This window comes from Perognathus longimembris, chromosome 24 (genome assembly GCF_023159225.1).
Source record: "Perognathus longimembris pacificus isolate PPM17 chromosome 24, ASM2315922v1, whole genome shotgun sequence".
NCBI lineage: Eukaryota > Metazoa > Chordata > Mammalia > Rodentia > Heteromyidae > Perognathus > Perognathus longimembris.
In genome coordinates, this window is record NC_063184.1 from 27,388,011 (window position 1) to 27,409,865 (window position 21,855).

A 21,855-nucleotide genomic window follows, 5' to 3' on the forward strand; every position below is an offset into this window, starting at 1 on the left:
GCAGAAAGGAGAGGAATCCGAGGTGAGCTGGATGGCGGCTCGGGTTGACTGCAGCCCACGGAAGTCCCCACCTCCTTCCTGGCTGGGTATCGTCCATCCCAGCTGCCCATCAGGCTGGCTACGAACTGGTGGCTTCACAGTCACAGAGAAGGTGGGTCACCCATGGCCGGGGGGGGGGGGGGGAGGACGGGTGGGCGGGAGCAGGCGGTCCCTGGGCCTCCTCGCCAGCTCCACAGGATCCGTGGCCGCCCTGCCCAGGCGTGGTCTGACAGACCCAGCGGGGCCGCGCGGGGGGGGACGGGAGCCCCACAACCTCCCTTCCATCCCGAGGACTGGCTAGCAGCGCTGCCTCCACCGCTCCACGGAGTTCACAAAACCGTAACGCATTTACTCATCTATGTATTCCAGACCAGGGATTTCTCTCACTCCATAGAAAGACCTAGAAATAAGACTACAGTATCTCTAGTCGGGGAGCCAGAGGTACGGCCCAGCAATACGGTCAATGTTTGCCGAATGTGGGGACGGCCCTGGGTTCCATCTCCAGCACCACACACACGTGGGGGTCCAGCCGGGCGGGGTGGGGCTGCGAACCTGGAGTCTTCGTTAGCCCAGAGGGCAAGAGGATGAGGCAGGAGCCTCCCTGAAGGCCAAGAATGCAAGACCAGCCTGCGCAACATCGAGAGACACCATGTCTTGAAAACAGACAGGCGTTGGTGGCTGCCACACCGTAACGCCAGCGACTCCGTAGGCTGAGACCTGCAAGACCTAGGTTCAAGGCCAGCCCGAGAAGAAAGCCTGCAAGCCTTTCTCTCCAATGAAGTAGCCAAATGCTTGACTGGTGGTGTGGCTGAAATGATGGAGCGTCAAAGGTAAAAGATAGCACAAGGCCCTAAGTTTAAGCTCCAGTAGTGAGGGAAAAAACAACAACAAAAAAACCCCAAATACATGCTATCCATGGCAAGATGATCTTGGAGATGGGACTGAAGTCAAATCTATACAGAAGTAAGCGTTTCATACACGCCTTCCACGCATCGCCTAAAGGGAACTGGACACAGTGTTTTAAGTAATTTTGGGGCATGAAATGAATGTTTTGCAGGTGGACTTCTCCAAATGAGGGGACACGTCGGTGCTCAGAAAGATTTTGTTGTGAGGCAGGGCGGGAGCGTGAGGCCCAGCGTGAGCTCACACCAACTGTTCACAAATGCGCACTACACTGACTGCGAACGCGTCAGCATTCCGGGGGGTTCAGATTTTGCATCGGTGCAGATTATAGATGCGCAAGCTGTAACGCCCGCCCCCCCCCCCCGGGCAGAAAACAGAACTAGGGTTCCACGGCCTGCTGAAGGAATCAGAAGAAATGACCGGACGGTATTATCAAAGGGGGGCGGGGGGAGGAGGGGAAGGAGGAAGAGTCTTTGCAACATGTCGATACTCTGTGGAGGAAGAGTCTTTGCAACATGTCGATACTCTGTGGCTCTGTTACCCGTGTGTTCTGTACGCCCCAGTGCGGGCCGCTCGCTCACCGCTGGCCAGCCAGCGAGCAGCCGATACTTGGTGCTTGTGCTGGCCATGGCCTCTCCTGGCACTGTCCAAGGTACTGGAGACGGAACCTTGAGTCGATTTGCCTCTCGGGTGCTTAGAAATGAGAGTGAACGTGAAGGATGGAATCGCTCACGTGGTGGCAAGTGCGGCAGAAATGGGCAGTGGCTGCGTCTCCACCAGGCTCAGAGAGCCTGGGGCGAGGTGAGCGGTGTCTCCCAGAGGCAGGACCCCACAAAGAGGAGGGCAATGCGGCTGGGAGGTGAGGGTCACGCTAGCCCAGATGGTTATGAACCCCCCGACACACACACAGAGTCGTCAGAAGCGGGCTTCCTTCTACGGAACAGCACGCGTGGCCGTCCTGCGTGAGAACAAGGCCCTAGAACAGCTCTGGGCTCCAGGGTCCACACCTCCAGCTGAAGTGAGTGATGGAGGCCGCGTCTAAGCGTCCCCCCTGCTCATACACACGCCTCCCAGCTCAGCGCCATTGCTGATGCCACCCGCCCCTGCCCCCCAGAGCATCAAAGGCCCGGTCTGCAGAGTGGGGAACTCAGGAGGCGGGGGAACCTCGCTGGCATTGATTGGGGGGGGGGGGGCTGGTGACCTCCGCTTCCTCACCTTGCTTCCTGGCTCCTGAGGTGAACAGGTGAGCACCGCTCTCCTGGCAAAAGCCACCCAGCAGCGCCCCCTGGAGGCCGAAGCCACTGACCCGCCGGACCGTGCACGGGAGGCTCCAAACCCCAGGGAGTGAATGAACTGCTGCCCACGCGGGGCTGACGTGAGCACGCACGCACGCACGCGCACGTGAGCCACGCAGCCTCCGCGTGCACAGCGGCTCGGGAAGCCCCTGCGGCCCCTGCCCGGTGCCTTCTAAGGCCTCTCACCACCGCAGGGTTGGCTCAGACGACGGCGGAGGGAGACCCCGTCGTTCTACGGGGCGGGGGGGGGGGGGGGGGAGGAGGGCGGGGCGCGGGCGTGCAACGCACCAGGAGGTTCTCCGGCTTGATGTCCCGGTGCACGATGCTGAGGCCGTGCAGGTACCTGAGGGCGTTGGCGAGGTTGTACACCATGGCGCTGCCGTCTCTCTCCGTGTACTTGGTGGAGGAAGTGATGGCATCGAAGAGGTCTCCACCCTAAAGGACGCAGGGGAGAACACACCGGAACATCAGCGGCGCGGTCCACCGAGCGTCCAGGAGAGGACTCTCGCTCGGCGGGGGGGGGCTTGGGCGGCTCTGCCTGTAATCCCGGCTACTCAGGAAGGCTGCAACCTGAGGATCGAGGTTCCAACCCAGCCCGGGCAGGAGAGGGTGAGACTCTTATCTCCAGATAATCAGCGCAAAGCCAAGGGGAGTCGTGGCTCAGGTGGTACAGCGCCAGCCCTGAGCACGAAAGCCCAGAGTTCAAGCCCCCGGGGGGGACCAGAACCCACGCAAGCAAACGATAAAGGACTCGAGGTTCTAAGGAACGAGCGTTACTAGACACGGGAGTGTTTTCTTGGCTAGGACCTTCAGGAACACTGCACGCCCTACAATTTGGCACCCCACAAAAAAAACCCCAAACCCCTCTTGATCTCACCTTGACCAATTCCATCACCAGGAAGAGCTCGGTGGCCGTCTCCATCTCCTCCACCAGCATGATGATATTGGGGTGCTTCACTCTGCGCAGGATGGACACCTCATTCTCAATCAGGTGCTCCTGTCAATCAAGGGGGAGGTGAGCGGAGCCACAGAACCCTCTGCTCTGTCCCCCAGCCCCGAGGACCCCAGGCAGACCAAGGACGCCAGTGTCCTGACGGCGGCGGCGACAACCTCAGCCCGGCCAACCAAGAAGAGGCTGAGGGAGGGAGGACAGGAGGGAGGGAGAGAGGGACAGCTCAGGTTGCTGTTTGGGAACACACAGCACACAGCAGCCCCCCCTTTCCTGAGCTGGTAACACACACACAGCACGGTGGACTTGGCCCTGCGGGTGGGATCAAGAGGGAGGGCGGGCGGGGAGGGCTGGATGAGAGTGTTGAAAGGGGTGAAGTTGATCAAGATGCATTGTGTGGGCTGGGAATATGGCCTAGTGGCAAGAGCGGTCGCCTCGTATACATGAAGCCCTGGGTTTGATTCCCGAGCACCACGTATATAGAAAATGGCCAGAAGCGGCGCTGTGGCTCAAGTGGCAGAGTGCTAGCCTTGAGCAAAAAGAAGCCAGGGACAGGGCTCAGGCCCTGAGTTCAAGGCCCAGGACTGGCAACAACAACAACAATAAAAAAGATGCATTGTGTTCGTAAACTGCTTTGTTAAGTGACAACTCCTTTGCACAACTATTTAAGAACAATAATTTTTAAAAAGGAGAAAAAGAACCTTACAATCCAAAATATAATTATGCAATCAAATGCAAAGGTATTTATAAGGTCTTTTTCTCCTCTGAGTCTGAGGACTGAGTTCCCCAAACCTGGCATGTGTGCATAGAATATTTCAAGTCAGGCCAGCCTCCCTTCAACTGCTTGGTAGATTCCTGTGGCCAGCGGTCATAGTGTAAGGCACTGGGGTTCCAGAACCTTCTCTCTTACCTGACATGCCACCAGAAAGAACTCATAGAAAGAACTTTGTTGCCAGGTGCTGGAGGCTCAGCAAGGAGGCTGAAATCTGAGGATGTGAGCAGTTCAAAGCCAGCCCGAGCAGGAAAGTCCATGAGATTCTTATCTCCAATTAACCATCAAAAAGCTGAAGGGCTGGGAATGTGCCTTAGCGGTAGAGGGCTTGCCTAGCATGCACGAAGCCCTGGGTTCGATTCCTCAGCACCTCATATACAGAAAAAGCCAGAAGTGGCGCTGTGGCTCAAGTGGCAGAGTGCTAGCCTTGAGCAAAAAGAAGCCAGGGACCGTGCCCAGATCTTGAGTTTAAGCCCCCAAACTGGTACCCACCGAAGACCTTTATGTCCACTAAGAGTGACAAACACAAGACGAGTGGCTGAGCACCTTCCTCCATCCCCGTCTGACAGCAGGGCTGGGGCAAACCGCTCACTTCACGAAGGAGACCATCTTGCACAGTTCCTGCTCAACTCTAACCAGCATTTGTTCCAAACCATCCCCCCAGATGTCTGTGCAGCAAAGGCCTTCCAGAGGGGTGCGCCTCTGCCCTCCCGTCTCCATTGTCTCCAGCAGGGGGGAAGCAGCTCTCTCATAAGACTGGGCGTTTCCTAAGCTTGGGGCTCCTCCACTTAGGGCTCTGAGCTAGACTTGGTGTGCACAGCATTCATTCACCCGGTCCCCTCCCCATCACTTCCGTGGGACGACGGAGTTTGGGGCCAGAGCAAACGTGCTTCGCTGCTATGGCACTCTGAGTATCGACCACTGACTGGGGGTGCTTATGTCTTCTGCCTCCTTTCCTTAGCAGTGGTTAGACTCTGAACCAAGCGTCTCCCAGAAAAGAGAGCTCACATTTCCTGCAGTCAAAACAAAGATCAAATCAGGTGACCCTCTTGAGCGTCAACATTTCCCCAGGATCCCTGGCGGCTGACTCCTGCTCTAGAGCTTTTATCAGCGACGTCTTTATAGCAAACATCTCACCAGATTGCGTTAGCTCACTGGTAGACAGCAGTCATGCGCACTGTACCTTTCCACAGCACTTGGCTTTGTCTATAATCTTCAGTGCAAACTCTTTTCCAGTAGACCTAGGGATAAGGAGAAGATCGTGAAAGCGCTGCGAGTCACAGCCTGGCAGGACGGGGGCTGGAGACCAGCCCAGGTACAAGCTATGAGCCTGCATCTCAACGTCTAGCTGGCATGTCATCCCAGCAACACAAAGAAGTTGCAGGATGACAGGTGCGAGCCACGGGCGCCCAGGGCCCACACAGCGGTGATTCTGCTCTTAAACAGTCAGGGCTTACCTGCCCATAATTCCCACTGCATCAGTTGTTACCTGAGAGGATGTCTGCAGCAATTAAATGAGCAAGTACAGGTACAGACTGAGAACCAGGCTAAGGAGACACTTCCCTGTCTAAAAGCCTCTTTCTCCTTCCCCTTCTTCACTGGCTCATGGATGAGACCTGATACATTTGATATGTCTCCAAGTCCCAAAGCAGACCAACAGTTCGATGGGCCTACACACGGCTTTTTTGTCACACTGCTTATAAGCGTGATAATAGTGAGTCCCAAGAGTAGACTCTTAAAGGGGTAGGGGAAGGAAGGATATTCCAGAAAGGCCTTCGGTTCATTAAGGTAAGAATAAAATCAAAGTGTGTTATGTTATTATGCATGACTGGAAGTATCACAGTGAAACCCCTTTGTACAAGTATTATCTACAAATAAAAAAAAAATCACTGCTAGAAGAACAGACTCCAAGGGAGAAGGCACGAGCAGAACCGGCATCCATGGTCTCTCCTCACCGGTCCACACACTCTTTGACGACTGCAAAATTGCCATCTCCAATGACCTTCCCAATCCTGTATTTCTCCAGAAGAGTAGAGGATTCGGAGCACCTGTTCCCATTCACACCTGAACCAAGAAATTAAATAAGGGTAAGAAAGAAGCTACGGGACACATGGACGTTTCACAGTGATTTCTACGTGTTCACAACATTATAAATTGCAATGTATTGATTCATCAGTCTCTGGTGAAAAACCAAAGGATATCCCTCAGTGCCCAACCTCCATTTGACTTTCTCAGCTGGAGAAGGAAACCCGTGAAATCAATCATCCTAACAAATCCCTTAAATAAGGATCAGCTGAAAGCAATGATTAGCCTTGGACAAAAGGGAAGTCGAACTAGAACTTCCCTAATTTCTCCTCAAACTCTTTTGTCAATGCCCCCAATCAAGGAAGGAGACTGTAACAGACAGGTATCTGTGTTATCTAATGGAGTCAAAGGAAATACATTTAAGAATTATGAGCCATGCACTGGTGGCTCACGCCTGTAATCCTAGCTACTCAGGAGGCTGAGCTCTGAGGATCACAGTTCAAAGCCAGCCCGGGGAAGGAAAATCCATGGGACTTATCTCTAATTAACCACCAAAAAACCACAAATGGTGCTGTGGTTCAAGTGGCAGAGCACTACTAGCCTTGAGATGAAGAGCTCAGGGACAGCGCCCAGGCCCCGAGTTCAAGCCCCACGACCACCACTAACAACAATAAAAAGAATTGTGAACAAATCATCACTAAGGAAAAACAAAGGAAGCATAATATAAGATTTGAAACATGATGATAACTTGATTCGTAACAATGAGGTGGCACCTGTCTCGAAATGGAGCCCCTCCTGTCATTCACTAACAACAAGGTGGCTAGCAGGTGCTATGGTCACATCCTTGTTTGGGGCTGTGACTCAATAGGTCGGGTGGAGACCAAAATTCACACGGCTGATTTCCTATACAGAAGGAAAGATCAGATTGACAACTACCTTCGGGACTCATGCAGCGATCAAGTTCAAGTCCGCCATTCACATTGGAGGAAGATCTACCATGTGTCGAAATCTGCAGAAGGAAGGAGCAGACATGCATCAGGACACACTTAACACAGCTTAAGCTTCCCGATCCCTGAAGGGCAGGAAATGTTTATGGAATGTAGAAAGGTATTAGTGCAGAAATAGGGGAGACACACCCTTCCTTATATCTTCCCTTATGCATAATAACATACACATGTAATGCATTTCTTTCTTTCTTAGACATATTTTCTTTCTTTTTTTTTTTTCATTGTGTTGTACTAGGGCTTGAACTCAAGGCATTTCATGCTTGCCACTGGAATCATGCCCAATTCAGATCCGTTTCTAGAAAATTGGCAAGTTGTTACTTTCACGTTTTGATAACGCTGTATTACTTTTTACTCCCATGAAACAAAAAAGAGGCTTTAAGGCATCACAGCTGAACAAAGTATTTATTAGAGGTAACATAAGGCCTACAAATATATGTGTGTGTATGCGTGTGTGTGTGTGTGTGTGTGTCTAATAGCTTCAAATTGCACACCTGGCTCTTCAGAGTTCAACCATCTAACTGCCCAACTGTTAAACCTAACTGATAATCCATCTTAATATTCACTGAGTTTTTCTTTTTAGTATATTTAAGTAGCCGTACAAAGGAGTCGCTATTTAACAGACAGTTTATGAACACAAAGCATCTTGGTCAATGTCACCCCTTTCAATATTCTCACCCGTCCCTCCCACCTCTTCCCTCCCTCAGTCTTCTTAAATTTGTAGTATATACAATTCCTGACTGGTTTTGTCTTCTTTATCGAGGCACTGAAACAGAAGGGACTCATCTATTCTTAGGCGCTGGGCTGTGTCCTGCTTGGTTGCCTCTATTGTAATGAGATGTTTTTGGAAGGTACCATTTTATTGGTCAGGTCCTACACCATTGTGATTGGTGAATTCCTCACCAGGTTCCTTCTGCAGACCCTGTCCGCAGGGTGATGGGCAGGTTACTGAAACTAGAAGGGGTGAGGAGGGACAGCAGCAAAATGTTCTGAAGCAATGTCTCATCTTTATCTCTCTTCTGGGCCAAGATGCAACCCAGGAGCTCTGAGTTCTGACTCATTTCCTCTCAACAAGGCAGGGGCTGGAAGAACCAGGAGGCAGAGCTGAATTATGAGGGCCCAGTGTCAACAATGTCCTCTCGCCACGCAGTGAGCAACGAAGCTGAGCTCTTGAGAAGCAGAAGCAAAGGTGGGTTTCCCCATGGCCTGGAATATGATCACTGAAAACAGGAAGTGCCTCTCAGTGAACGGCAGCCAGGCCCCCCCGGGAACCCTGGGAAATATGCAAATGAGCAGCGAGGACACAATTCAAAGTTTTCTTGGGAAAAAAAAAGATCTTGTGCTTTCCTGTCCCTGGTAAGAGAATTGCTCTCTTACTGACTCAAGGATTAACTAGCACCGGAGAAATCAAATATGGTGTTGGTGTCAAAATAACACTATTTACTACAATCAAGGTTGCAGTCTTTCCATGTAGCTGCATACTAAAATCACCTAGAAAGTCCTGGGAAGTTCTATCACCAGGCGTGTGTGTGTGTGTGTGTGTGTGTGTGTGTGTGTGTGACTCTATCACTTGAGTGAAATCCTCATCCGTTTTTGCTTTTTATTTGTGTTTCAAGTGGAGTCTCTTGGTTTTGCCAGTGGACAGCCTGGGACCATAATCCTCTTACCTATCTGCCACCATTCCCAGCTATTGGGTGAGATGGTTCTCACTAACTTTTTGCTTGGCTGGCTTTGAACTGTAACCTTTCCAATCTCTACTTTCCACGTAGCTATAATTACGAGGGTAATCCTACAGCTGCAGTACCCAGCCAGGTACTGGCATTTTTAAAACACCCACAATGAGCTAACACAACAGCCCTGGTTGTCAACGTCTGTGGCAGAGGCTTCTAAAAGCAACTGTAATTGTCTAGCTACCATGAGTTCTCTCTGTCTCCCAAGTCATCTACAGCCACAGAACACCCTTCCTTTAGTAAGAAAATGAAACCAGCACCTGAGTGGTTTATTGAGTGACTACTTTGTGCAAGTCCTAAGATGAAGACTTTACGTGAACAAATTAGCTATTGCCACCATCATCTGCACTGAGCAGTGAAGAAACCAAAGCACAGAGATGCTACACAGCTTCGCTGAACACCGAGCACACGTGGACTCGGAATTCAAACCCAGGTCTGACTGTAGCCCAGGGGCTTTTCGGCTGTGCTTACACTGTCCAATCTCACAAGGCCGGGGGAGAAGACTTTAAAGGCTACTGTGTGAAGGGAAGGGTGTTACTTGCTGATCAAAATGGTCCCACGACATTCAAATTGACTCAGCCTTCCCTTACACAAACAGTTCAGAAAACTCTTCTTAGAAAAGACGGATTCTGCCTGGCGCCAGAGCCTCGCACCTGTCATCCTAGCTACTCAGGAGGCTGAGATCTAAGGCTCGTGGTTCAAAGCCAGCCCGGGCGGGAAAGGCCATGAGACTCTTATCTCCGATGAACCACCAGAAAACATGAAGTGGCGCTGTCACTTAAAATGGTAGAGTTCTAGCCTCGAGCAAGAGAGTTCAGGAACAGAGCCCAGGTCCTGAGTTCAAGCCCCATAATGAAAAACCCCTCAAGTTCTCTGGGTAGTGCTCGTTAATAGACTTACGTTGGGTTAGAAACACGTTTAGGAAGAGCAAGCTCTATCACTTGCACGTTGTAAGGATCGATTGTATCACCCGACATGGCACGTCTCATCATTTGAAATACTTGACTGTGATTTGTTTAGTCTTCTAAACTTGCCTTCTTCGCTTCCTCTTCTTCTTTCTTCTCTGCCTCGCATCCCTTTGTTTTTGTGTCTAACAAAAATCCATTGTGCGCGGTGATGTTACCACCCCACAATATCAAAGATCGGGGGGGCAAGGAAAAGAGCCTAAGCGTTCAGCTGCTTCGTCCTGAGAACCATTCACCGGTTTGCACTGTGACGGAGCAGCCGGAGCTCCAGGGCGGCGCGGACGCGAGCAGGGGGAAGCGGACTCCACAGGCCGGGAAGGCCGAGGCCAAGGTCACGGGGTCGCAGCGCGCAGGCCGCTCCGCCAATCCCGACGAGTGGCACCTCGCAAATCTGCACGCGCGCTCGGACCCCGGGGACCCCCCCAGAGCCGCATCCGCGCCTCACACGCTTTATCATCTCAGGATGTCACCCGGCCAACAAGACGCCCTGGGCACAGACACCCCCCACCCCCCGAACCCCGAGGCCCGCGGACGCGCCGGTGACTCGGACGCCCTACGTTACGACCGCCTAAAAAAAAAGTCTTCGCTTGAGAGGCGGGTGATGGATGAGAGCTCGGGGCGCTTGCTTCGTCCGCCCGGCAGCCAATGACACATTTAGGACTCGTGCCTGCCTCTGTGTCCCCAAGAACACGGGGGGGGGGGGGGGGGATGGAGGCGGAATGAGCATTCCTGCCGGGGACACTTCCCAGCCAGACTGGAGGGACGCAGAGGAAAGAGGTCACGGGCAAGGTCAAGGGGGGAGGGGGAGGGGGCGAGGAGGACTCAGAGGCGGGGGGGGGGGGGGTGACTCCCGCCTTCGAAGAGGAAAACAGAAGCACGGACAGACAGGGAGAGATCAGACTGACAAACAGAAGGCCAGGGGAGAGACGGTGATGAAGGGGAGGGGGAGGAGAGCTCAGTGACCTTCCGTGCGGGGGAGGGGGGAGGAGTAGGGGGGGTCATCCTGAGGTAGGGACTGGGGTGGCTGGTGGGTGAAAGGGGGATGAAGTTGGCGGGGCGGGCTGACTCACACATGCCCCCCCCCCAGCCTCCCTTCTGGATTTCTTGGCGCTCTCCCTGCGTGGGCCGCGAGAGGAGCCAGTCCGAGTCCTGACAGGAGCACGGAGGCCGGCCTCTGACGTCTGGTCCTAGCAGCAGGTGCTCCTGCGCGGTCCTCCCTCTTCCAGATCACCCGGGAAGGTCCGTCAGGATGTCTGGGTGCATGGGGACCCCAAGTCTGGTGCTAACTGTCAGCATTCGCCTACCAGCCAAGGAAAGACCCACTCTGGAAGCCCATCTTCCCTTCCCGTCAGGCCTCCGTCGATCACAGAGCCCAGGCCAACGCCACCCAGGTACCACCTCCTAGGAGACCCAGACCCGTGTGAGGCACACTCTCTTCCTAATATAGTCATGCATAGGTTAGGAATCGGGTTGGAAAATGCATTTACAACCCCACTCTGCTCATTTATTGCAACGGGGTCTTACTGCTTTCCCCAGGGTGGTTCCAAATCAAGATCCTCCTCACCCCTAACTCCTGTGTAGCCGGGACTATAGAGGTGAGCTATTTTACCCAGCCCTGGTATCGTTTTCAAACAGCAAACCAAAGTGACCTTTAGATTCCATCATCAGAGCGTAAATGTCATACACAGAGCCTTATTTTTATCTTTTAGTTCTTTCAATGGCTCTACCAGAATATAACGGTCAGAAATTGGACCTAAGATGGGAAGTGGGGACTGAACATCCTTTTCTTCTTTCCTTTTACATGCACTCAGCTTAATCTCCCTGAGTGAATAAAACTCAGATAGTAAAAACCCAGGGTCCCCCAAAGCCGAGTCCCGACACACAGAGCCGTGAGTGTGGTTTGCTTGCTCCTGTCAATTCTCTGATGGGTTGGGTAGAGATTACCTATCTCCAAGGCCATTAATGCAACTAGCTAGGATAAATAGTTCCTGCCCGTAAAAAGCAGTCTTTCATCGTCAGACATCCCCTCTTAATTGATCTTAATAAGCTATTTTAAATGAAGGGGAAGGAAAAAGCATAGCACTAATGCATAGCAATTATCTGTAATTCTTTATTTGAAATGCCACTGAATAGACACAGTGACTCAAACATGGACAGATGCTGACTAGAGCAACACAAGGACATCAAAATGAGGGTGCTTAGCACATGCAAGTAAGTCAGCTGCAAACCTGCTTGAAAACAGAGGCACCGCAGATTGCTGAGAACTGTAATGAGACGGGATTTCCACAAGGCAAGACCCGCGGGAGAAGTCAGTGGTGTAGAGACTCATGTAGCCACTAATAGTGAAGGCAAAATTTCGGCAATCTGAAATCAGCCTTAATGTGAGAGGAGAAGGAACAGACTCCCTAGCTGCTATTTCTGCCTCCTCCTCTGCTTCCTTTGTAACTCAGCTATAATCCCGGAATTCCACAGGTCCTGTAAAAGTCCATAATCCATATTCACCCAACGAGAGAAAGGCCAATGGAGACGGTCTTACAGCTGTTCACAATGCCGGCAGTGCTCAGCTGGTGAATTTGTGGGGTGGGCCACGAAAGACCACGCCTCCTTAACGGGGAGCTCATGTTGCTCAACAGATGGCACATGTTTCTCTCGTGGTACGAGAAGCAAGCCACGAGCCCTAGCATAGAAGAGATACGGTTTTCCTGAAGTTTCAGCAACAAGGTCATTTGTCATCGTAAAGGTCAGTGAGGGGGCTGTGGGCACAGGGTTACTGTGCACTTTCTGGAAACAGCAACTGTCCAGGCACGAAGCCGCGGTCTCGGCAATGGCACCCCATGAGACTTCAACAAAGCCAAATGTAGCTAGCCACGTGAAAAGCGTGACTCGGAGGAAGATGTGGAAAGAGCTTTGATGGTGTTGTCTCGAGGCTTTGGCCAAGGCAAACTGTTCTGACTAGAATGAGTACAGGATCTGTTTTTCTTTTTTTGCATGCACTATATTCATACTTGTTCATCGACTGTAATCACCCGCCCCCTTCCCTCTCTGGTCTCCCCTCCCCCCCCCCCCCCCGCCCGCCCCGGTAGCCTGTCGCACTTGCTTGCTATTTTTTGGATATAATCATTGCACTGAGTTTTACCATGATATTGTGGATGTGCATATAATATACTTGGCTCAGTAGACTCTGTGTACTGCTTTGTCTTCCCCTGCCATCCCCTGAACCGCTTTAACTGAGGTCCCTTACGCTATCTCCCCACACAGTTGCATTGTATTTGAAATCCGTCGCCCTCCATCGGTTCCTTTCTCCTCTTCCCTTCCCCTCATTCTCCTATGCACTACATGCATGTATACGTACACACGCGCATGTATATATAAATTTATTTATGTAGGTGCATGTACACAAGTACATGTTCACGATTCATATGTCTTTCAGGTTTAGCTTCTGATTATGCATTAAAATAGGCAGCATTTGACTTTTTCAACTTGGCCTCTGTCTAGGTTAACATGCTGTGCTACAATTCCACCCATTTTCCTTCAAATGACATGATTTTTATCTTCCATGGTGTAGACGTACCACCTTTATCCATTCATCTGTCGTTGGGTACCTGGGCCTATTCTGCCATTTGCCTATTATGAAAAGTGGGGCAATAAACATGAGTGTTTTCTCCTGTGTTGATTTCTACCCCTTTAGGTAATGTCCAGTTGAGGAGATCATAAGGTAGGTCTGTTTCTAGAAAGCTTTCTATTTTGAAGAGTCTCCATACCGAATTCCATAGCAGTTGCATTGGTTTACATTCTTCCTCAACAGCATGTAAAAGTTTCTTTTTCCCTGCATTCTCACCAGCAACTGTTTCTTTTCTTGACGATTCAAAGAGATACACCTCAGTGTAGTTGTAACGCGCATTTCCATTTTCTTTATGGCAAAGGACCAGGGACGTTCCTTCTTATAGCTATGAGCTATTTGTAAAAGTTGAAACCGTACTCACGCCCCCACTCCCATAAACAAATCAAACTGTTAAGACTTCAGAATTCAAAACAACCAAGTCACGCAAAAACAACGGTGTGCCCTAACTCATACCTTGGATCCCCGGAAGCTTCCTGGGCTCGTTGGAGAAGAGCTGGAGGATTTCGTGGACTTTGGAGTGGAGAGTTGACTGCTGGGAGTTCCGTTAACTGACAACAAAAGAGACGGATCATCAAAACCCCCAAGCCACCAGACTTGATAAACACACACACAAAGCCCATGCATGAGGCAGCTCCAAGGGGACTGTGGTTCACTGAAAGCTCCAAGCGGATGGCAAGTCAGCAGAAAAGCAGAAATGATGTATCTTACTGCGGTGCAGACCAAAAAAAAAAAGTCAAACGCGGAGTGAAATTAAAATGACTCTCAGTAATCATTTGCAAACAATGACATAAGCAAATAGATACAACACTATGGAATTAGTGGTGGGAACGTGTTCATACAATCTGCCTGCCGGAGAGGTACAGAAATGACTGGCTGCTATGTTTGCTTTGTGATGAAGGCTTTTCCATAGCCTCAGTACCCTCCAATATCACTATCTTTGTGTGTATACATACCACCCTGAATGACCAAGATGTTTCTGTTTGTTTGTTTGTTTTTGGTTGGTCCTGGGGCTTGAACTCAGGGCCTGGGCGCTATCCCTAAGCTTTTTTACTCAATGCTAACACTCTACCGCTTGGAGCCACAGCTCCACTTCTGGTTTTCAAGTGTTTAACTGGAGATAGGAGGTTCACAGACTTTCTTCCCTGGGCTGGCTTTGAACTACAATCCTCAGACCTCAGCCTCCTGAGTAGCTAGGATTCCAGGTGTGAACCACCAGGGCCCAGCTGACCAAATTGTACTATGATTCTCCCAAACCAACTACGCCACAGTCCAGATGCATTTCTTTGTTTGTCTGCATATTATGTTCTTTTTGTTTGGTTTGGAGGTGTACTGAATGTAGAAGCTCATTTGTACTAGCCCGTGTTCTACCTGGGGTCCTTCCTTATCCTCTAAGTACACTCAAAATGATAGTTAAAAAGTGTTGGGCTGGGGCTGGGAATATGGCCTAGTGGCAAGAGCGCTTGCCTCGTATACATGAGGCCCTGGGTTCAATTCCCCAGCACCACATATACAGAAAATGGCCAGAAGGGGCACTGTGGCTCAAGTGGCAGAGTGCTAGCCTTGAGCAAAAAAGAAGCCAGGGACAGTGCTCAGGCCCTGAGTCCAAGCCCCAGGACTGGCCAAAAAAAAAAAAAAAAAGTGATGTTATTTCTATTTTGGAATTAAGAGTTTTTCAATCTAATAATATGCTGAGACTTATAATTCTGAAATTACATAAAGCTGGACCTTAAAAAGATGTATATAGGGGCTGGGGATATGGCCTAGTGGCAAGAGCACTTGCCTCGTATACATGAGGCCCTGGGTTCAATTCCCCAGCACCACATATACAGAAAATGGCCAGAAGGGGCACTGTGGCTCAAGTGGCAGAGTGCTAGCCTTGAGCATAAAGAAGCCAGGGACAGTGCTCAGGCCCTGAGTCCAAGCCCCAGGACTGGCAAAAAAAAAAAAAAAAAAAAAAAGTGTTCAACTTCCTTTTCACCTGAGCTAATTATTACTAAGCCTTTCATTTCATTTTCTTTACATCTTAATTTCTGCTTTGCTTAGCAAAATTTCCTAGTTTTTTTTTTTTTTTTTTGGCCAGTCCTGGGCCTTGGACTCAGGGCCTGAGCACTATCCCTGGCTTCTTCCCGCTCAAGGCTAGCACTCTGCCACCTGAGCCACAGCGCCGCTTCTGGCCGTTTTCTGTATATGTGGTGCTGGGGAATCGAACCTAGGGCCTCGTGTATCCGAGGCAGGCACTCTTGCCACTAGGCTATATCCCCAGCCCCTAGTTTTTTTTTAATATACCTTTTCCAAACCTCCATAAGTTTCTTCAGTTGCAAGTTCAAATTCGATTCTTGGGTAGGAAGAACAGGGCCCAAGTGTTTAGAAGGTTAATAATTCGGATCCTCTGTTGGACAGAATCCTGATCACATATTTCTGTTACAACAGGATTCACGCTCATTTCCAATTGTATCACCTAGACCTATTTCCGTAGCGATTTCAGAGCTGGAAGCTAATCTATGCTCAGTGTATATTTTTCTTCTCTAATGAATATTTACAATGTCTCTCTCAATCTTCTAAGTTGTTTTTCCCCAAAGTAGATGAGAACTGCCATTCACCCTTATGAAATGATGTTTCCTTAAACACAAGGGAACATACATCTACTATTTCATAGCGCTGATGAGAATAGAAAACAAAATGCAGAGTGAAAGGCCTTGTGTAGCTCACCCAAAACGCCAACACCCATTCTTGGTAGAAGGAAGGTGTTCAAGAAATATTTATAATTGGATAAACAGGGATTTCTGTGTTTACAAATTCACATCTGTTTACTGCTCATTGAAGAATTCAGTGAACATGACGTCCACAGTTATTTCTTAAAGTCAAAAAGCTTTAACTCTTCTAACTCTAAACCTCTCACGTTATTTAGATTTTTTTTAAACCTAACAAATACACGAGGTACTTAGAAGAGCCGTGCAGCCGCGGGTGTCACACGATTCGTGAGAGACACAGGGAAGCGATTCCTTCGTTCTTACGTTCATTTCAACGGGAGCTACTTCTCATTCGAAGGTAGGGCGCGGAAGATTTTTAAGAGGGCGACACGGCGCTGCCTGCTGCCCCGAAGGCAGATGCACGTGGCCACGCATTCGCCCGGACCACGCACACCACCAACAGGAGCCCGGGGCAGCCCACGCGAGCTGGGTGACATCAGCTGTGGGACACGGGCGGCGGGGCCGGAGGGAAACCTGCACCCGCACCGCCTGCCCGATGTTGCTGGAAACCTCACGCTGCTCTCAGACACAGCACAGAGAGCAAAGGCGACCAAGGACGCCGGGATCTTCACGCGGCTGCTTCTGCCCCGTAGCCTTCTCCCTAGAACCCCACCCACCCACCCACCCCTCACTGCCAACCCTACCGCTCAACTCGCGCTGCTGGCTGGGTGCCCGTCTCCTTCCCCCGAGCCCCCTCCTCCCGAGGAGGGCCCAGTCCTGCGGCACCCTCTCTGCGTCCCAGAGCACCTGGAAGCTTCTAGAAGAAGTAGTCCCAATTTCACTGGCTGAGGCACTTCCTTGGACTGTGGGGAGGCTCAGTGGGATGCTGAGAGGTGTCGGGTGAATCACCCCGTCCCCCCACCCCTGCGGGCCACAGGAAGGTGGGAGCTGACCACCCACCATCTCCCATAGTCGGCTCTGAATACTTTCTGTCATAGTGGCTCCCGAGTTAGGAGCCTCGCATGCGGATGTTTCAAATTATGGTAGCTCTACCCATTCATGGGTGCGACGTACATCTGGAGGTTCTGACAGAGCTTAGTGGGAGGATTTAGAGGTCTCCCTGAGACTTCAGTCAACGCAGTGCTTGTTCTAATATCGAGACACAGTATGAAGTTAACAGTGATACTTGAAATCTCTTGATTTCTGGTCCTTTCTCTCCACCTCCCCACCCCCCCCACCTCCCTTTTTAAAACAAGGACTTGCTATGTACTGCACGGTTCAATAGCTGCCCCCATTCAGCCTTCAGGATAGCGGGGGTTACAGGTGTGCACCTCCATTTCCAGACTCCTGGTAACTTGCAAATAGTTTTAAGGACACCGCAGCTAATGCAGTCTGTAAAAGCAAGTCATGTCCATGGTAGTGGCTTCTAGCAACGACTCTGCTCCCTCTTGGTGGCAGGGAATGGGAAGCAAGATACTGCAGAAATAGAGTAACGTTCTCCAGAATCACAGCGAAGTCGAAGCAGAACTGAGCGCGTCTCGAGCTGACCTCTTAGGACAGCCATTTGCTTTCGGAGATGTGATTTCAAAATCTCCCAACTTTTACTTCTGAGTTTGAGGCCTACTCCATCCACATAGGGATTTCTGCGGAAACTTCACATGCTGGAATGCTATGATATTCCTTAAGCAGTCCTTAAGCATCCCCAATTTAACTTAAAAAGAAGTATTGATAGATTTCTTAAGCTCTGTCTGGACACGGTTGGCTAAGAGGTCAAATATGCAAGCCCAGCATGGTAACTGTCCCCTTGGACCTCAGGAGAATAATCTTGAATTAATCATACCTAATTCTTAAATCTCTCTCCATTTAGTTAATCATTTTATTGATGTAAAAAAAAATCTGTAGAACTATCACTTAAAACAAAAGCTAGGAATGTGACCAAAACTAAACCTGTCACAGAATACTTTCAGGGCATTCATTGTATTCGCCCAATTTTCCTGTATTCATTTTCCCAGATTCAAGGTAATTTATAGAGAGCCTAATACAATGTAAAGGTCAATGGCAGAGGGTTACCTTTAGTTAAAGACACGGTGTCAACTGTCATAAATTTAGAGGGCAAGAACGTGGGGTCTCCCGCTTTATGAAAATAATTGTGTGAAAATGAAAAGGAGAACAGTGTTGTCTTCTTGCAGGTACAGGAAACACTTCATACTCCTTCTTCAGCCTAGATTATCATAAAAGGGCTTCTTTTGTTGTTTTGGTTTTTGTCAGTTGTGGGGCTTGAACTCAGGGCCTGGGTGCTGTCCCTGAGTAATTTTGCTCAGGGCTAGTGTACTACCACTCTGAGCCATAGAGCCACTTCTGGTTTTCCGGTGGCTAACTGGAGACAAGAACCTCACAGACTGGAGTTGAACTGCGATCCTCAGACCTCAACCTCCTGAGTAGCTACGATTATAGGCATGATCCACCATAAAAGTATTTTGGATTCTAAGTCCTAAACACCCCCATGGCCAGGGAAGAGAGTGAGGGAGGAAAGTACTGTTGCGTCTGTGTCCATTTGTGTATGGTTCATAAGCTTTAGTCCCTTTCAGGAAGAGCAAATTTTCCCAAAATGCCAAATAGTACCCAGACCTCCCCGTGGGCGGCGTCCCCGCTGGGCCTCTGTGTACATCCCGAGCACAGCCTGCCCACGCGCGACCAGCGATTGGATCGGACACGGGAGGCTGACACGCCCGCGCACGGTGGAGCATTCCCTACTGCACACCCACACCCGTCCGCCGGAGAAGCCAGAAACACTCATGGAAATGGAGCGACAGGGAACAGAAAATGCAGCGAGACAAGCACAGAAACCCAGCCGCGCGGCAAAGCTGTACGGCTCCTGGCTCACCTGGGGACTTGGCTGTAGAATAGGCACTGGAGTGGCCAGCCCTCTTTACTGTACACGCAAATGCACAGAGCAAGGGGAGACAGCAAGGAGAGTGGTTATTCAGCAGGTCTACACGCGCACACAAAGGGAAGGCTAAACAACGTGTCGTGGGCAGGCGAGGCAGTGGCATCGGCAGAGGCGCCATGACCACACACGTCTGTTTAGACTCTGCTGGCCCGCATGGTGCTACTTTACGTGACCCAGGCTTTCTCACAATTATCCTCATTACTGCAAGTGAACACCGAGAGCCCGTGCACTGAGATATTTATGGATACGTTTACTGTTAAAAAAAATGTCAAAGCAACAAGCTTGAGACCTGAAAGACAATAAATAATGAGTCTGACTCCTAAGTCAGACTCGTTTTCAGCAATAAGCATTGCTGCTGTATTATCCTTGATGAAGAAATGGCTCAGGGAAGTATTCAACTGCATACAAGTGTGTGTGTGTGTGTGTGTGTGTGTGTGTTTCACACCAATAAGAAGTAATGGTAAGAAAATGAATATTCACTATCACTTAGCACAAAATTCAAAAACACAGTATGACAGTGGGCAAAATGCAAAGTTCTGTGTGAATACCAGGAAAAGATTAGGTAAGGAAGCAATCATCTAAAAAATGTGTCACAACAAAACCCTAAGAGTCTCTGGAGAGACTTCACGCCTTTGGCAAACGAGCCTAACCTTTGGTTTTTGCTCTGTTTTCATTTGAATAACTCTTATTTTAGCAGCTCAGAGGCCCGTGGGCACTGTGCCTCACCAACCCTCCCCCTAAGAGTATCCTCCTTTGGTTTCATTGTGCGTGAACGCCTAGAAACATTTGGCGTTAGAAACTGCACCATGGAGACATTTTCCTGAACCCTGGAAGCACCGAGCCTGGCAGAGACATCTAAAATGACTTCCTACATTGAAGGAAACGGAAGGAGGGCCCCCCCCCCTTTCATAACCATCTGTTGTTTGTTTTCTGTTAACTACCTGAAGCCGGAGATTTGCTGCGGCGAGAGGGCCCAGGACTTTTGGATCCAGAATATTTAACAGCTGAGGATCGAGCATAAGAGGACTTGAGGACGCGGCATTCTGGAAAGGAAGGAGAAGAATCAAGCAAAGTTCCACACCAACCAAAGGCAGGTCACTCACCATATATAATGAGTTTGCTGCCTGCAGTTTTGCTATTGTCAACTCCTCCTCCTCCTCCCCCTTGTTTTTGGCCCGGGCAACAATGAACCCTACTCAAGCAACTAAAAGCAAAAAGGGCGGGAGGCGTGGCTCAAGGAGTAGAGCACTTGCCTGCATGCAAGCAGGAAGTCCTGAGTTCAAACCCCGAGACTGCCCCGGAATAATCAAATTCTGACATGAATGCAAAAGTTAGGAGAAGTGAAAAACATAGTTGACAGGTGAAAGTATATTCCAGTCAGCCTTAACCTCACAAGAACGAGAAAAAGCACACGAGCATAGAACGCACAGCGCCACTTCAATAGAACTGGCGTTGTTCTCTGTACTCATTTCTTCGTTTTCTGACAGCCTCACGATGGAACCCAAGCTGGCTCTGAATTCTCTACTTTAGCTGCCAAGAAGCCGAGGCTATCGGCGTGTGTCACTCTTCTTGGCTCATCTTTCTCCGGTCTGTCAGAGCTCTTAGCATGTCCTAAGTAACGAAAGCCCAAGCTTTGACCAGGTGCCCGTGGCTCACGTCTGTAATCTGAGCCACTCAGGAGGCTGAGACCTGAGGATGGTGATTTACAGTCAGCCTGGGCAGGACAGTCTGTGAGTCTCTTCTCTCCAGTGAAGCACCACAAAACCAGAAGTAGATGAACTTGTGGCTCAAGAGGTAGAGCTTGAGAGAGAAAGGTAAAGAACGCCATTCAAGCTGTAAGTACAAGCCCCAACACACACACACACACACACACACACACACACACACACACACACGGAGAAATTCATCCCGGCCTTCATTTTCCAGGGTCTCACCGCTGTGGTCCAGGACAAAGTCATCTTGGGCGTAACGGAATTTTTCAGGTCCACATGCAATAAAAACGTCATCGTCACCAAAGAAATCTTGCAAGCAAGTAACCTACGTGAAGAGAAAAAAAGCAAGTCACATGCGAGAAATTAGAGAGACCGGAAAGGAAACAAACACGCCGCCCAAATCAAACTCATTTTCAGGTCTCCCCTGAGACCCTGAGACAGACCAGCAAGGTACTGAGAATATCACACCCATGTCCCGGCACTGGGCCTTCACCAAACACCCGCACAACACACGGTGCTCTGTGATCAGAACACCGGAACAAAAGGCTGTGGTCAAGGCGTCCTGGGGCAAGGCCAAGGCGCCATTTTCTGGGCGGATGGAGCCTTCTGCTCTGGGCTCAGCCGTCTCCGTCCCAGCTCTGTGACCTTGAGCGTGACCTCATGGGTTGCTCTGCAGATGGATGGCCGGGGAGGGCACCCTGAGCCTTCCGGACTTAGCACTGGGGCAGCCCGGACAGCGCCTGTTCGCCAGGGGTCGAACTGGGAAAAACGGCTTCTCTACGACCTCGAGGGTAACGTGGGGCTGTGGTTTCAGCCTGCCCTCGTACCGATCGGTGGCAGAACTTCCTCGCCGCGTCCTGAGCCCTCCACGCAGGCTCGTGAGTCTCACCGCCGAGGGACGGGGACAGCCGGACAGAGCCCCGGGGACTCGGGTCACCGCGGGAGTTTTGGGCAACGCTGAACGCTGACTGCACAGACAGGAAAGGGAACGACGCCCGTGTTGTTTGTTCCTGCTCTCGGGAGGAGATGGCAGCGGTGCTTGGGAGTCCCGCTGTCTCCTTTCTCCTCCGGCCCTCGTGCGGGCTCCTCCGGGCCTCGTGTCCCCACACTCTGTCTCGTCGGGGCTCTGTCGGGGCCCTGTGACAGGTCCTCCCACCCCCAGCCTCCCGCTACACCCCGATCCCCAACACTGTGCTTCC

General features: G+C 50.5%; 1 protein-coding gene across 1 annotated transcript in view; it reads right to left on the reverse strand.

The window, feature by feature from the left end:
- The window catches only part of Dclk2 (doublecortin like kinase 2), a 74,208-nt gene that overhangs the window by 9,052 nt on the left and 43,301 nt on the right, over positions 1-21,855 (reverse strand). The window contains 8 exon segments of the mRNA XM_048333589.1: positions 2,526-2,672; positions 3,115-3,234; positions 5,142-5,199; positions 5,914-6,022; positions 6,920-6,992; positions 13,758-13,852; positions 19,886-19,987; positions 20,879-20,981. Coding sequence (XP_048189546.1) covers positions 2,526-2,672; positions 3,115-3,234; positions 5,142-5,199; positions 5,914-6,022; positions 6,920-6,992; positions 13,758-13,852; positions 19,886-19,987; positions 20,879-20,981 — 807 coding nt within the window.